The 16,393-nt window shown below is 39.7% G+C and overlaps 1 protein-coding gene across 1 annotated transcript in view; it reads right to left on the bottom strand.

Moving 5' to 3' along the window:
* BCL2L13 (BCL2 like 13) overlaps positions 1-16,393 on the bottom strand; it is a 100,476-nt gene that overhangs the window by 17,598 nt on the left and 66,485 nt on the right. Inside the window, 2 exon segments of the mRNA XM_055105569.2 lie at positions 9,264-9,407; positions 15,451-15,520. Coding sequence (XP_054961544.2) covers positions 9,264-9,407; positions 15,451-15,520 — 214 coding nt within the window.

The following is a 16,393-nucleotide window of genomic DNA, read 5'->3' as shown; positions in this document are numbered from 1 at the left end:
GACCTTTAGGGCTCTAAGCCAAGTAAGTAAAATGGAAATTTCAAAAGTACCATCATGGCTGGGCATGGTGGCTCACGCCTGTAACCTTAGCACTCTGGGAGGCAGAGGCAGGCAATCACTTGAGCCCAGGATTTTGTGACCAGCCTGAGCAGCATGGCAAAATTGCATCTCTACAAAAACATACAAAAATTAGTTGAGTGTGGTGGTGCATGCCTGTGGTCCCAGCTACTCGAGAGGCTGAGGTGGGAGGATCGTTTGAGCCCAGGAGGTAAAGGATGCAGTGAGCCGAGATTGTGCCACTGCACTCCAGCCTGGCCAACAGAGTGAAACCCTGTCTCAAAAAAAAAAAAAAAAAAAAAAAAAGGCCCATCATGAAGAAATAAGGGAAAAGTCAACAAACTGAAAATTAAAAGTAAAATGTCTCTTCCTCTTATGATTATTTTTTAATGAGGGTCTCACTCTGTCACCCAGGGGCTACAGTGCAGTGGCATAATCGTAACTCACTACAGCCTGAAAATCCTGGGCTCAATAGATCCTCCCACCTCAGCCTCTTGAGCTGCTGGGATTACAGGCATGAGCCACCGCACCACCACGCCTGGCTTTTCCCCTTATTTTTAACAGCTCAAAGTTAACAAAAGATTGAAGAACGTTCTTTGTTCCACATCTAGAGGATCTTTTCATCTCATCTAAGACATTAGATCAAGTTTGTCTGATCACAACTTTGGCGTAATATATTGTTTAAAAGCCAATTCAGATTTATTTATTTACTTATTTTTATTTTTATTTTTTTTGAGACGGAGTCTCGCTCTGTCACCCAGCCTAGAGTGCAGTGGCTCGATCTTGACTCACTGCAAGCTCCGCCTCTTGGATTCACACCATTCTCCTGCCTCAGCCTCCCGAGTAGCTGGGACTATGGGTGCCCACAACCATGCCCGGCTAATTTTTTTGTATTTTTAGTAGAGACGGGGTTTCACTGTGTTAGCCAGGATGGTCTCGATCTCCTGACCTCGTGATCTGCCTGCCTCGGCCTCCCAAAGTGCTGGGATTACAGGCATTTATTTATTTTTTATTTTTATTTACTTTTTTTTGAGACAGAGTCTTGCTCTGTCACCCAGGCTGGAGTGCAGTGGCGTGATCTCAGCTCACTGCAACCTCCGCCTCCCAAGTTCAAGCGATTCCCCTGCCTCAGCCTCCGGAGCAGCTAAGATTACAGGTGTGCGCCACCATGCCCGGGGAATTTTTTTTTTAATTTTTAGTAGAGACGGGGATTCACCATGTTGCTGGTCTCAAAGTCCTGACCTCAAATGATCTGCCTGCCTCGGCCTCCCGAAGTGCTGGGATTACAGGTGTGAGCCACTGCACCCGGCCAATTCAGATTAAATAGCTTTATGTCTTGCTGTCATGGCCTCCCTACCTTACAATGTATTTCTGTATTTAGGACATGTGACATTTTAATGAAGATTCACTGAACATTTTGTGCTGTTATGTAAAAAGTCTTACAAGAAAGAACAGATTACTAAGCTTTTACTCCTGGGGACCAATTCACATAAAACAAAAATATAAAAATAGCAGCCTTTTTTTTTTTTTTTTTAAGACAAGGTCTTACTGTTACCCAGGCTGGAGGTCAGTGGCGCAATCTTGGCTTACTGCAGCCTTGACCTCCCAGGCTCAAGTGATCCTCCTGCCTCAGCCTCCTGAGTAAATGGGACCACAGATTACTTCCAGTTAATTTTTATATTTTTTGTAGAGATGGGCTCTCACTCACCATGTTGCCCAGGCTGGTCTTGAGCTCCTGGACTTGGGCAATCTGCCTGCCTCGGCCTCCCAAAGTGCTGGGATTACAGGAGTGAGCCACTGCACCCGGTCAATGTTTTCTTTTGTTTTAATAGCACTCTGTTGCCTAGGCTGGAGTGCAGCAGCACAATCTCGGCTCCTGGGTTCTGCAACCTGGGTTCAAGAGATTCTCCTGCCTCAGCCACCTGAGTAGTTGGGATTACAGGAACCCACCACCATGCCTGGCTAATCTTTCTATTTTTTATTTCATTTATTTATTTATCTTTCCTGAGACAGAGTCTCTCTCTGTTCACCCAGGTTGGAGTGCAGTGGCGCAATCCTGGTTCACTGCAACCTCTGCCTCCTGGGTTCAAGCAATTCTCCTGCCTCAGCCTCCCGAGTTGCTGGGACTACAGGCATGCACGACCATGCCTGGCTAATTTTTGTATTTTTCATAGAGACGGGGTTTCACCATGTTGGCCAGGCTGGTCTCGAACTCCGGACTTCAGGTGATCCGCCCACCTTGGCCTCCCAAAGTGTTGGGATTACAGGCGTGAGCCACCACGTCCAGCCTCAGTTTTATATTTTTGAGACAGGGTTTTGCCATGTCACCGGGCTGGAGCCTCTTTTTTTTGTTTTGTTTGGTTTTTGAGATGGAGTCTCACTCTGTCGCCCAGGCTGGAGTGCAGTGGCGCAGTCTCGGCTCACTGCAACCTCTGCCTACTGGGTTCACGCCATTCTCCTGCCTCAGCCTCCCGAGTAGCTGGGACTACAGGTGCCTGCCACCAAGCCCAGCTAATTTTTTGTATTTTTTAGTAGAGACAGGGTTTCACCGTGTTAGCCAGGATGGTCTTGATCTCCTGACCTTGTGAGTCACCCGCCTCGGCCTCCCAAAGTGCTGGGATTACAAGCATTAGCCACCACGCTCGGCCGAGCCTCTCTTAATAATTAATGTCATAATGAAGAGCAGGCTTTCACTAAAAGAAAAAGAGCTGTTTTGGATAATATATTACTTACAACTTATCATATTAGAAGAATAATATCTACAAGTAGCCTCGGAACCATTCTAACAATCTAAATAGTTTTTAATACAAAATATTTGTGTTGTTGAGTATCTGTCTCTTTGGCTTCACTGACATAAAATGCAAAGGAGTAATTTCGAGGGCTCAAAAATATAAAACTCATGGGATAAACCATGAGTTTAAATATGCACAAAGAAGCAGAAAACTACGTCTTTTTTGTTTTTGTTTTTAAATAAATGAAGCCAAAGGGTTTGAGTAACTTGCCCAAGGTCCCTCAGCTTGCTATGACAAATTGGATAGCAATAATAGGTAACCCTTATATAATTCTTATCATGTGCCCTTCTAAAGTCTTCACTTCATCTATTGAAACCTCACAACAATGCTGTGAGAGGATTATTATTACTTCCATTTCACAGACATGGAAACCAAAACAAGTAAAGAAGATAAGTAGTTTTCCCAAAGTAATAAAGCTGGGATTCAAGCCCAGGCAGTTTGCCTCCAGGGTCTGTATTTTTACCAACTATGCTGTCCTACCTCTTAGATGAAGTCCCTGATTGCTTTCTGGTGCTTTTCTGTCTGTAATATAGTACCTTTTGAGTTAATGGCCAGAAGTATTCATAGATAGAACATGTTATACTTGGTGTTTTTTTTTCAAGCAAACACACAGATACATGCATTAAACTCTTCAATTAAAAAGGGAAGTAGAGAAGAAACATAAATAGATAAAAGGAATATAACAAAATAAATGTAAAATAAAATACAAATATAACTTTGCTTTCGTGGTAGGAACTAAGTAAAAAACTAAGTAAAGGAATATATCAAAATAAATGTAAAATAAAATACAAACATAACTTTACTTTGGTGGTAGACCTAAGTAAAAATCAGGTTGACAATCGCTGAGAGACCTATTACAAAAATTGGCTGCATCATGATGTCTATATTGATTGTATTTTTTTGTTTCACTTTTTTTTTGGTGGGGGCAGGGGGTCACATCAGTTACAAATTATTCTGCCCCCTCAAGCAATATTTTACCTTCTGAGACACAGCTGCTGTTGAGCTGAGCTCCTATGAACTTAACTTTTCCATCTGAAGAAGCTTTGGCAAAATTCCAAAGCCCATCTACATTGGTAAATTTTCTAAGGACTCATTTCCCTTAAGATTTATGCCAACAAACCTCTATCATTACTTCTCAGACTTTATATATATATCTGTCAAGAAAAAGAGCTGTTTTGGATAATACGTTAGTTACAACTTACATTAGAATAACATCTATAAGTAGTCTTAGAAGGATTCTGACAATCTAAATCATTCTTAATATAAAATATTTGTATTGTTGGGAGTATCCATCTCTTTGGCTCCACTGACACAAAACACACAAAGGCTCCACTGACATTTTGTAACTTTGAGGCCTCAAAAATATAAAACTAGCTGGGATCAACCAGCTAGTTTTATATTTTTGAGGCCTCGAAGTTGCAAAACGGAAACAGATCACTGCTTTGGACCCTTATAACCAAATGCACCTCTCAGATCATTATTAACCTAAAATAAGAAAATGGAGAGTGTTGAAGAAATTACAGAGAAGTAATTTTCCACAAAAAATACATTTCAGAGTATAACACAGTAAACATCCACACCCACATATACAGCAGGCAGATTTCCCAAAACAGTACTTACTCTTACTAAATTGATTTTAGCTGCAACCCACTTCATTAATTTCAGATCATCCCTGTGTGTCACCTCCCACAATATGAAAACTATTCTAACAAATTATTAACCTAAAAGCTTCCAAGAGATAGTCTTTAAATATCCTAGATTAAACAAACAAAAACCTATTCTAAAATCAGAAGCTTCATGTCGAGAGAAAATGACAAAGATTAATTTTATTCAAAATACTTAAATATTACAATAGACATTAGATGACATTCCCTCCAGTAATCTTTTATGGAATCTAAAAGTAAATCTTTCACAAGAAGTATTTATCATGTGACGACGGAGAAAGTAAAATACAAGCCTTACCACAGTGGACTTGCTCTGCCCTTTCCAGGAGACAGACAGACTTCCAATGTAGCAACACAAGCCCAGGAAATGAAAAGAGAACGAGGAGGGAGGGAGCAAGGATGACTCAGGGAGAATCACAGCACATGAACCAGTCTGTGCCCTCACCGGGCTGCAGGGCAACTAAAAGTCAAAACTGAAACTAAGAGGAAACGGCGATCAGACTTAAGGAGAGGGAAAAAACCCACACTCTTCAGAGACGCATGTGAAAACCTTGCATTTGTGAAAGTGTGACATTTTCACAAAACACTTTCACATCATTATTTTTGTGAGACAGAGAAGCTATTCTTCCCTTTTTGTAGTTGAAACTGAGGTTCAGAGAAGTTAAATGAATCCTTCCAAAACACAGGGCTAGTATTTGGCAGAGCTGGGGCAAGAAACAAATCTTGTGATTTCTAATCCTTTTCTCAGTTCATCATTCGCCGGGTAAAAAGGCAGAGTGAAAAAAAAAACAACAAGGTAGAAAGAGAAAACAGGCTGGGCAAGGTGGCGCATGCCTGTAATCCCAGCACTTTGGGAGGCCAAGCAGGGAGAATTGCTTGAGGCCAGGAGTTTGAGACCAGCTTGGGCAACATAGTGAAACCTCTCTCTGCAAAAAATAAGCCAAGTGTGGTAGTGCATGCACACCTGTGGTCCCAGCTACTAGGGAGGCTGAGGTGGGAGGATCACTTGAGCCCAGGAAGTTGAGGCTGCAAATGAGCCATGATCATGCCACTGTACTCCAGCCAGGGCAACAAAGCAAGACCCTGTTTCTAAGTCCTAGCCATTTCTGTTAATAATTCAGAAAACAAAATATTATTTTTCTCCTTCAAATCTATATGTCCAAAGCCTGCCTGTTCCTAACTGACTATGTGCTATCACTCCATTCATCCAACAGATTATGGCTGCTGGCACCACCTCCTCTGCTGCAGGTTTTCAAAAGTAGCTGCACCTTGAGAGGTAGGCAGTTTGTTTCACTTGATGTTGTGTTCAAGTGACTAATGACAAATACATTCCCCGTGGAAATCATACCACAGGCTTTGTATAACAGACATGCGATATCATGTGGTCAAATGATTCTCTTCTGGAAGGGTTTTAAGAGCTGTCAATGTAATGTTCAGCACACAGTATCTTAAGGAGATTCATGTTGACAGCTTATGTCACAGGATACATTTTCACCAACTGGCATTAAAAAAAAAAGCAATATCGGCCGGGCGTGGTGGCTCACGCCTGCAATCCCAGCACTTTGGGAGGCTGAGGCGGGTGGATCACGAGGTCAGGAGATTGAGACCATCCTGGCTAACACAGTGAAAACCCATCTCTACTAAAAATACGAAAAATTAGCCGGGTGTGGTGGCAGCCATCTGTAGTCCCAGCTACTTGGGAGGCTGAGGCAGGAGAATGGCGTGAACCTGGGAGGCGGAGCTTGCAGTGAGCCAAGATAGTGCCACTGCATTCCAGCCTGAGCGACACAGCGAGACTACAACTGAAAAAAAAAAAAAAATGCAGTATCTTGGGTTTTTGTTTGTTTGTTTGTTTGTTTGAGACAGAGTTTCGCTCTCGTTGCCCAGGCTGGAGTGCAATGGCACGATCTCAGCTCACTGAAACCTCTGCCTCCCTGGTTTAAGCAATTCTCCTGCCTTAGCCTCCCAAGTAGCTGGTGTTACAGGTGCCTGCCACCACACCCAGATAATTTTTTTTTTGATCAATCAAAATCTTTAATGCTCAGTTTTCACAAACACAATCAAGTCTATCAAATTTCCAGATCTACAACAAAATGTGCCCCCTAAAAAAGTGTATATTCTTCAGTTTCTCCTATACTTTTTTTTTTTTTTTGCCTTTCAAAACTGAGCACTGGGTATTTTTAACATAAGCCATGTCATATGTACAGTTTAACTATGTTTCAGGAATAAACAAAATTCATGATATTTTAGTAACTCACAGTGTATTTATAGAATGAAAAGTTCTCTATCAAAACACACTTTTCACTGGGAAAAATAAATAAAATTGACAAATGGATCTACACAAAGTAAACATTAACTTTGGTAGATTTCAGTGCAGTTCATAACAAGCATATTTGCCCTTATTCCCCCAGAGCTGCTCAACTAAGAATTTTTAAAATACTTTAACTGAGATTTTATTATGTTGACATTTGTTTCTCATTCCACATCATCTTCAGCCACACCCAGATGATTTTTGTATTTTTAGTAGAGATGAGGTCTCACCATGTTGGCCAGGATGGTCTCAAACTCCTGACCTCAGGTGATCCGCCTGCCTTGGCCTCCCAAAGTGCTGGGATTATAGGCATAAGCCACTGCACCCGGCCTAATATCTTAGTTTTAAACACAAGCAAATGGAGAGCTTAGACCGAACAATGTGAAATACAGATTGGACATTCAAATTTAGAGATAAAACACATTTGAAATATTAATGAAGGCCAGGTGCAGTGGCTCATGCCTGTAATCCCAGTACTTTGGGAGGCCTAAGTGGGTGGATCACTTGAGGCCAGGAGTTTGAGACCAGCCTGCCAACATGGCGAAGCCCTATCTCTACTAAAAATACAAAAAGTAGCTGGTCATGGTGGCACACACCTGTAATCTCTGCTACTCAGGAGGCTGAGGCACAAGAATAGCTTGAACCTGGGAGGCGGAGGCTGCAGTGGGCTGCAATTGCGCACTGCACTCAAGCCAGGATGACAGAGCAAGACTGTTTCAAAAAAAAGGAAGTATTAATGAACTAGTTATCCATGCAGTAGATCTTTTCTTTTGGCACAGATACTGGAGTTGAGTAATATACTTACTTTCTCTGTAACAAATTACAATCACCAAACAAACCTTGATGTACTACATCATCATAAAACTGAAAGTTGAGAAGAGAGTGCATAATATTCCCTAAATTTTTCTTCCCTTGTTGTAAAGCACCATATGGGATAAGTGGCAGTTAACCTGGGATGTCTCCTGGCTATCATACAAACCATACACTACAATGGCCAAAGGTTTTAAAAAGTACTAAAGTAGGAAGACAACAATAACAATAAATTGTCACAATTCTTATTTTTAAGAACAGCTCAAAAAATATTTTTATTTTCCTAAGACAAATGTTCAGGATTTTATTCAGTAAGCATTTACCAAGCACGTAAACCTAGGATGTTCGATATTAGTATCCATAGTAATTAAATTTACATATTTTAAAAATTAACTCAAACCCTCAGATGCATAGTGGCTAAAAAACAATAATAAGTAGTATACTTTATGAAAAGTACTCTCTCTACAGAATCACTGACTGTTGGGCAAATTACAACAAATAAACTTAAAAACCATTTCTAGGCCCAAAGAAAGAAAGAGAGTCCGCATAAATGTCCAGGGGTCAATAATTACAACTTTTAGTCACCTACAATTGACAGAACTAAAGGGAAAATGGAAAATCTACCACCATAGTAGCAAATCGAACATGTCTCTCTTAGTAAATAATTAGACAAAATAATTGGAAATGACTGAAAGATTTAAAATACGTATTACTAAGACTGATTAAATGTAAATGGACACGTACAGACTTCTGCACCAACCATTAGAGAATATATGTTCTGAAACATACATAAAAATATACATGTGTGTATATACATATACATATGTGTGTGTGTGTATATATATATATTTTGTTGTTGTTGTTGTTGTTGCTGTGTTGCCCAGGCTGGAATGCAGTGGTGCCATCTTGGCTCACTGCAACCTCTGCCTCCCGGGTTCAAGTGATTCTCCTGCCTTGGCCTCCTGAGTAGCTGGGATTACAGGCACATGCCACCAAACCCAGTTAATTTTTTGTATTTTTTTGTACAGATGGGGTCTCGTCATGTTGACCAGGCTGGTCTTGAACTCCTGACCTCAGGTGATTCACCCACCTCAGCCTCCCAAAGCACTGGGATTACAGATGTGCACCACTGCACCCAGCCCTATATATATATTTTTTAAATTGATCATGATAGTAGGCTATAACTCAAGTTTCAATGCCATGATGGTCGTGCTTTCTGATGAAACAGAATTAAATTAGTAATTGAAAACAAAATTTTTAAACCTGTAAGTATTTAGAAATTAAAAAATACATTTCTAAGTAATTCAAGGGTCAAAGAACATATAAGGAAAATTTATAAACAACTGAACCAACTGAATAATAATAATTACATATCAAAAAGTATGGGATAGAGCACGGCACAGTGGTGGGCACCTATAGTCCCAGCCTGTGCTCTTGGCTATTCAGGACCTGAGGCAGGATCACTTGAGCCCAGGAGTTTGAGACCGAAGCCTGCCATGATAGTGCCAGCAATTAAGACACTGCACTCCAGCCCGGGTAACACAGCAAGAACCCATCTCTTAAGAAAAACAAGAACAACAAACCTAAATTTTTTTCAAGAAAATATTTTTAATATATAACAGCTCATACCCAGCCACCTTGCTGAATGATGTACTCTGCCGAATAGTCCTCCAGATATGTCACGCCAAACTGCAGCAGTGCGCTCAAAGGTTCTTGACCACGTCTTGTCAATTCCAAAAGCATTTGTCGTAGCAAAACCAGAGGCACCAAAATCTTCAATGCAAAGATGAGAGAATAAAAAACCACACTGAAATTCTTATAATGTGTTTTATATGTTCAACTACTAGAAAATTATATTTAAATGCATCATTAAGGTATTTTTATTTTCATTATATAAAGGAAATAAAACAGTAACTTCTATTAGGATTTTTCTAATACTGCATGTAGGTTTTATACAATAGGCAGGTAGAAATAGTTATTGAAAATAATTAGGCATGTGTGTGCATGTATGTGTGTGACAGAAATAACATATATAGAAGGAAATTCACTGATGCATTATTAATTAATTAATTTCTTTTTCCTTTTTTTTTTTTTTTTTTTGAGATGGAGTCTCGCTCTTTCGTCCAGGAAGTGGCACAGTCTTGGCTCACTGCAGCCTCTGCCTTCCAGGTTCAAGCGATTCTCTGCTCAGCCTCCTGAGTAGCTGGGATTACAAGTGTGCGCCATGATGCCTGGCTAATTTTTGTATTTTTAGTAGAGACGGGGTTTCACCATGTTGGCCAGGCTGGTCTCAAACTCCTGGCCTCAAGTGATCTGCCCACCTCGGCCTCCCAAAGTGCTGGGATTATAGGCGTGTGCCACCACGCCCAGCCTGAAGCATTATTTATAACAGCAGAAAACTAGAAAAACAACCCAACAGGGACTAGTTAAATAAATTATTGCCATCCAGTAAAATATATAGTTGTTAAAAAGACTTAGATTGCTTACTACCCAATCACCACGATTTACTTTAAGTGAAAAAAAGGCAAGTTATAGAAGAATACATACAGTACCATTTGTGTAATAAAAACATATACACATATATATGTCTATATAATCCTACAGGGTCTCCAGAAAAATACGCAAGAAACTGGTAATAGTGGTTGCCTAAAAGGAAGGGAACTAGGTGACTGGCAACAAGGATGAGAGAAAACTTTTATTTTTCAAAGCATATCTTTCTGTACTTTTTTGCATTTTGTACCATGTGCTTTTATTATTTGAAAATAAGAACTTTTAAAAATTAAGAGCTATCTTGTAAAACTCATCAAAAGTCAAACATAAAAGATGCCATTACAATCTATACCTAATAACCATGTGGCTCAATACTTAAAAGTCGTCAAAAATTACAACAGAAACTAACTAGAGTCCCTGTCTTCCCTTAAAAAAAAAATGCATATTGAAAAAAACTAAGTATTCAGGTAGCCATCTGCATGCAATCTCTTTTGTCTAAAACATCAAGAGGTCCACATGCCTGCAAAAGGAATGCAAAAGGAAATGAAACCAATTCCATTTGCTTGTTAGTAGACTGCCAAGGAAATAACTGAGGGACGACAAAATACTTCTGCAGGAGGACAAACAAAAAACAATGAGTTGATATTTCAAACTAATATTCCTTGGCTTCTAAAGAAAGGAAGAGAAAGCAGCCCTGGGGGAATCTCTATCAAAATCTGAAAGGAAGCATGCAATGAACACATAATATCTTTACTTCTTGACATTCTAAAGGCACTCCAGCCCAAAATATATTGAAAACTCCTTCTTAACAATGATGGAGTAGTATAGGGCTATAAAGAAGAATACATTAGGCATTTCCTCAATAAGAAAACTTATACTATTAAACAAACAAACAAAAAACTGTTTATATTTTGCCTCGGGTAGAAGCAGGTAAGGAGTGGCTTATGAACCAGTGGTGCTAACCTGTATATCAACTTAAAGGCCCGGGATGTTCTGGACTTCAAAACATTCTAATTTCCCATAATAATCCACAATAATATAACATTTTAAAGTTATTCATGTTTAAGCTCTATTACCTCTTGGGGAAATGAGTTGTAAATATTTTATGCTTGTTATACAAAATACCACTTAGTTTTATTTGTTCCAAATTTAACTCTTTCATATATTGAAAAGCAGACACCCTAGTTTTACTATGTAAGAATGTAGTGATAAATCTGCAATTCTCTTTCACTCCTGGAAGAGGAGTGAAAAGCCTCATTCACTAGACTTCCAGTCTGAAATCCACTATTCTCTTATTCTGTTTTTCATATGGCCATTGCTCCATTGCAATACAAAGTGATCCATTTGATCACTTAAGTTCCCTTTTCTGGATCTTCCCTATTCCAGTATCTTTCTTGAAACGCAGTAACCACAGTGCAGAAACGTCATTTTTCAGGACGGACATTTTCTATGCGGTTGGTAATACGCTTCTTGGTGGTACATGCTATGTCAGATGATTCGTTTTTTTTCCCTTCATTCCTCATACAGTTATTAAATGACTACCATATACCAGGCTTACCTATTTGGCATGCTATCTTCAGGGACCTGTATGATGACGTCCAAGGCCACTGTACCGTTTAGATTGTCTTTAAGCAGCTAAATCCTAAGAGGATTTACACATAATCCTACACACAAAGCTCCATGAGTTAATTCTACAACTGACCTCCATCAACTTGACATTTTACTATCCACAAGAATTTTACATAATCTGTACAACTGATTTTTTTTGGACTCTCATCTCCCACATTACTTTTTTTAAATGTTAAAACAAAACTAGATCCCCAGGCATCCACTCCTAGAAGAACCCACGATTCACATGTCTAGGTCTAAAAAGTCAGCAAATAGTTTTATCTTTGATTCTTTCTCAAAAGTCATTTCCTTACTGGATAACAGTAATCCCCACATCATATATAATTTTTTTTCTTCAATTGTTTTTGCAATGAAATGCTAAAGTATTTTTGACCATCAAAACAGATTACCTCCACTGGCTCACCTTTATCCACACACTCATTTAATCTCCTGACATCTCTTCGTACACTATGTGGTCTCTTTGTTTAACAGGTTAGACCTACTTAAATTTAGGGACATTATCCTTTTATTAAATAATATATGAGCTTGCTTGGTGTAGAAATGAAGCATACTAATTTATAGTTCTGAGAGTCCCTTTCATTACAATGAATATTTATGATAACAGTGACATATTTTGCTCTACCAATCTATTTAACCCTTCTGTGACTTAACAGTCCTAATAAAAATCATATTCTACAAATTTTATCTGTACTGAATTCATTGATTAGGTTTGTCTTTGATTTGTGTGCTTCAAAATACAATGTAAGAGACAACCAGATATTATATGTCACCCAGTGTGATGCAATAGGAAATAGATAAAACCACCCATTAGGTATTCTTGCCAAAAAGATTGAACCTGAATCTGATCAGGAAGGAAATACAGACACAGAAGAACATGTTAAGTGACATCTCAGTGATATAGTCAATAAAACCCAGAAATGAGAACATTTTACAGGAAAAATAACTTGTAACTGAATTAAAGAGAGGAAAAAAGAGGGAGGATAAGTCTACATATTAAAAGAGACTTCAATCACATATTATATTACTCCATTTATTTGAAATGTCCAGAAAAGACAAATTCATTAAGACAGAAAGTAGAGTCATTGTTGTCGGGGGCTGGGAGGAGCAGGAAAGAAAATGGGGAGTAACTACTAACAGGTGGAGTGACTACTAATAGGTATGGGCTTTCTTTTCTTTTTTTTCTGAGACAGTCTGGCTCTGTTGCCCAGGCTGGAATACAGTGGCATGATCTCGGCTCACTGCAACCTCCACCTCCCAGGCTCAAGCCATCCTCTCACCTCAGCCTCCCAAATAGCTCGGCTTGGAATACAGGTGCACGCCACCATGTATGGCTTTTTTTTTTTTTTTTTTTTTAGAGACAGGGTCTTGCTATGTTGCCCAGGCTGGTCTCAAACTCCTGGGCGTAAGTGATCCTCCTGCCTTGGCCTCCTAAAGTGCTGGGATTACAGGTGTGAGCTACTGTACTGCATCCAGCCCTTTATAAAATCTATTTCAGGCCAGGTAGGGTGGCTCATGCCTGTAATCCCATCACTTTGGGAGGCCAACAGAGGCAGATCACCTGAGGTCAGGAGTTTGAGACCAGCCTGGCCAACATGGCAAGACCCTGTCTCTACTAAAAGTACAAAAATTAGCTGGGCATAGTGGTGGGCACCTGCAAGCCCAGCTACTTGGGAGGTTGAGGCAGGAGAATTGCTTGAACCCGGAAGGGAAAGGCTGCAGTGAGTGAGCCGAGATTGCACCACTGCACTCCAGGCCTGGACAACAAAGCGAGACTCCAACTTGAAAAAAAAAAAGGCCAGGCACAGTGGCTCACACTTGTAATCCCAGCAATTTGGGAGGTTGAGGTGAGCAGCGGATCACAAGGTCAGGGTTGGAGACCAGCCTGGCCAACACAGTGAAACCCCATCTCTACTAAGAATACAAAAATTAGCTGGGCAAGGTGGCGGGTGCCTATAATCCCAGCTATTTGGGAGAATCGCTTGAACCTGGGAGGCGGAGGTTGCAGTGAGCCAAGATCAAGCCACTGCACTCTGGCCTGGGCGACAGAGTTAGACTCTGTCTCAAAATAAATAAATAAATAAAATAAGTCTATTTCAAATGTCTGTATCAGAGAGAATATTTTCTCTTATTCCAAAAAAACAAACGAGGCAAATAGATATCTTAACAAATTATGTACCGATAGATAACATACTAATACTCTGTTAATAGTGACTATTTGAGAATAAGGTCCCATGTGTTAAAGCTAATATAATAGCTGCTGTTTACTGAGCTTTACTATGGTGCCTGATAATATGCTTAATAAGTACTGAACATGTATTATCTCATTTAATTCTAATAAAACTTATGAGACTAGTATTATTGTTTCCCATTTCACAAATGAGAAAACTAAGATTCAGAGAGCTTCCTATAACAAACCTGCATATACACGTCCCCTGAATCTAAAATAAAAGTTGAAATTTTATTTTTTTTTGAGACGGAGTTTCACTTTTGTTGCCCAGGCTGGAATGCAGTGGCGCAATCTTGGCTCACCACAACCTCCAACTCCCGGGTTTAAGCAATTCTCCTGCCTCAGCCTCCTGAGTAGCTGAGACTACAGGCATGCGCCACCATGCCCAGCTAATTTTGTATTTTTAGTAGAGATGGCGTTTCTCCACGTTGGTCAGGCTGGTTGCAAACTCTCAACCTCAGGTGATCCGCCCACCTCCGCCTCCCAAAGTGATGGGATTACAGGCATGAGCCACTGCACCCGGCCGAAATTTTTTTTTTTTTTAAAGAGAACCTGCCCACAGACATATATCCAGACCATGGCAAAGCTAAAATCTGAAACAAGTTTGGTTATGTACCTAATATACATCAATTAGGTACATAAGGTCACATGTCTGACTCATGACAAACAATTCCAAATAGAGGTAGGTGTCTGTAAAAGTAACTGTCCTGAATTTTCTCATCTCTAGCACTGTATCCCTCAGGGCTGCCCTTCTTTCTCATACTGCACTAAGCCACCCTATACTGCATCCCCCTATACCCTGCCTTCTCAAGGTGCTAAGTAGATAATACAGTCTAAGATAGTAGATAAGCAATATGTACAGTAGAAAAAACAGAAGCTAGAATCAGATCTTAGCTCTAGTGTTGGTTCCAATATTGACTGGTCAAGGGATTCTAGGCAAGTCATTTAACTTTTCTTTCTGATTACCTACCTAACTAGCTAAGTAATAAACAAGACCTAATAAAATCCATTCTGTCTTCTGCAAAGGATGGTTGGGATGCTCAAATGGTATGTGACACGAGACACTGTATAAGTTATAAAACATAAATGGTATTATTCATCTAAGAGAACAGGAAGAGGCTACCTCCCAAGTGAAGTCTGTATTCTTTTTCCCCAAGACACACTCACATGTTAATAAATATATAACCATCTGGAGATAAATGTTATGTCTAACACAGAGAAATGAAGAAATGATGGGAAAATTGGGACAGAAAGGAAGGGGCCATACTATAGGACACATAATTTTGAGCCAAGCAGGACCTTGCAGCATTAATCAAAAAACCAGTTTAACCAAAAATATCCCCTTAACATAGATTTGTGCATTAAAGAATGAGCTCTAACAGTTTTCTGCTGATGATGCTAGCAATTCCTCCTATGTCTTATCATTAACACACTAAAATCTTTTAAGAGAAAAGATCATTGTGATGATACCTTATTCCAGCCGCTGGCATGAACTGTGGTCTCCAGTGTACATTCCCGAAATGCCTGATATGTCACTGGCCTGTAGAGATTTTTTTAAAAGTCTGTGTCACAAAGAAGGAAAATTCTATATTTCCAGATGAATACATATACAGTCACTACTCTGTTGAACTTTTTGCTAAACTGACAAGGATTATTCAACATACTGTTTTGTACAAGACGTGGCTTTTCACACTAGTATGCACTTTTTTCAAGCATTCTATAAGCTGTGATGCATGCCTGGGAAATAGTTAATAACATAGCAAGATAAATGTATATTCTAGTAATTTTTTTGTAACTGCTTGGAACTTACAGGATAGGATTTTTATGCTGCAAAGAAATACCTGAATTATTAATACAGGATAAAATAATAACAAAAATGATCTCATTAGCACAATGAAAACCAGAATTTTAACTTTTTTTAAAGGTAAAAAATCTAAAATATTTTAAAACTAAAGAGACATGTCACTGGAAGACTTTTCATATTGAGGAGACAAGAGTTGAAATAAATATCGCAATAAATTGAGTCCACTTTTTAAATTTTTAATTAAAAAAAATTTTTTTGGCCGGGCATGGTGGCTCATGCCTGTAATCCCAGCACTTTGAGAGGCCGAGGCAGGTGGATCACGAAGTCAGGAGATCAAGACTATCCTGGCCAACATGGTGAAACCCCGTCTCTACTAAAATACAAAAAATTAGCCAGGCGTGATGGTGTGTGCCTGTAGTCCCAGCAACTCGGGAGGCTAAGGCAGGGGAATCGCTTGAACCAGGGAGGCGGAGATTGCAGTGAGCCGAGATCGCACCACTGCACTCCAGTGTTGGGAGTTTACAAGAAACGAAGGCTCAGGGAAGGCTGAACGTTATCATGCTAGATTTAACTATTGGCATGAATATTTTGGTCTTTCCTTCTTCCTGA

The sequence above is a fragment of the Pan paniscus genome, chromosome 23 (genome assembly GCF_029289425.2).
Source record: "Pan paniscus chromosome 23, NHGRI_mPanPan1-v2.0_pri, whole genome shotgun sequence".
NCBI lineage: Eukaryota > Metazoa > Chordata > Mammalia > Primates > Hominidae > Pan > Pan paniscus.
This window is presented reverse-complemented; position numbering and strand designations above follow the sequence as displayed.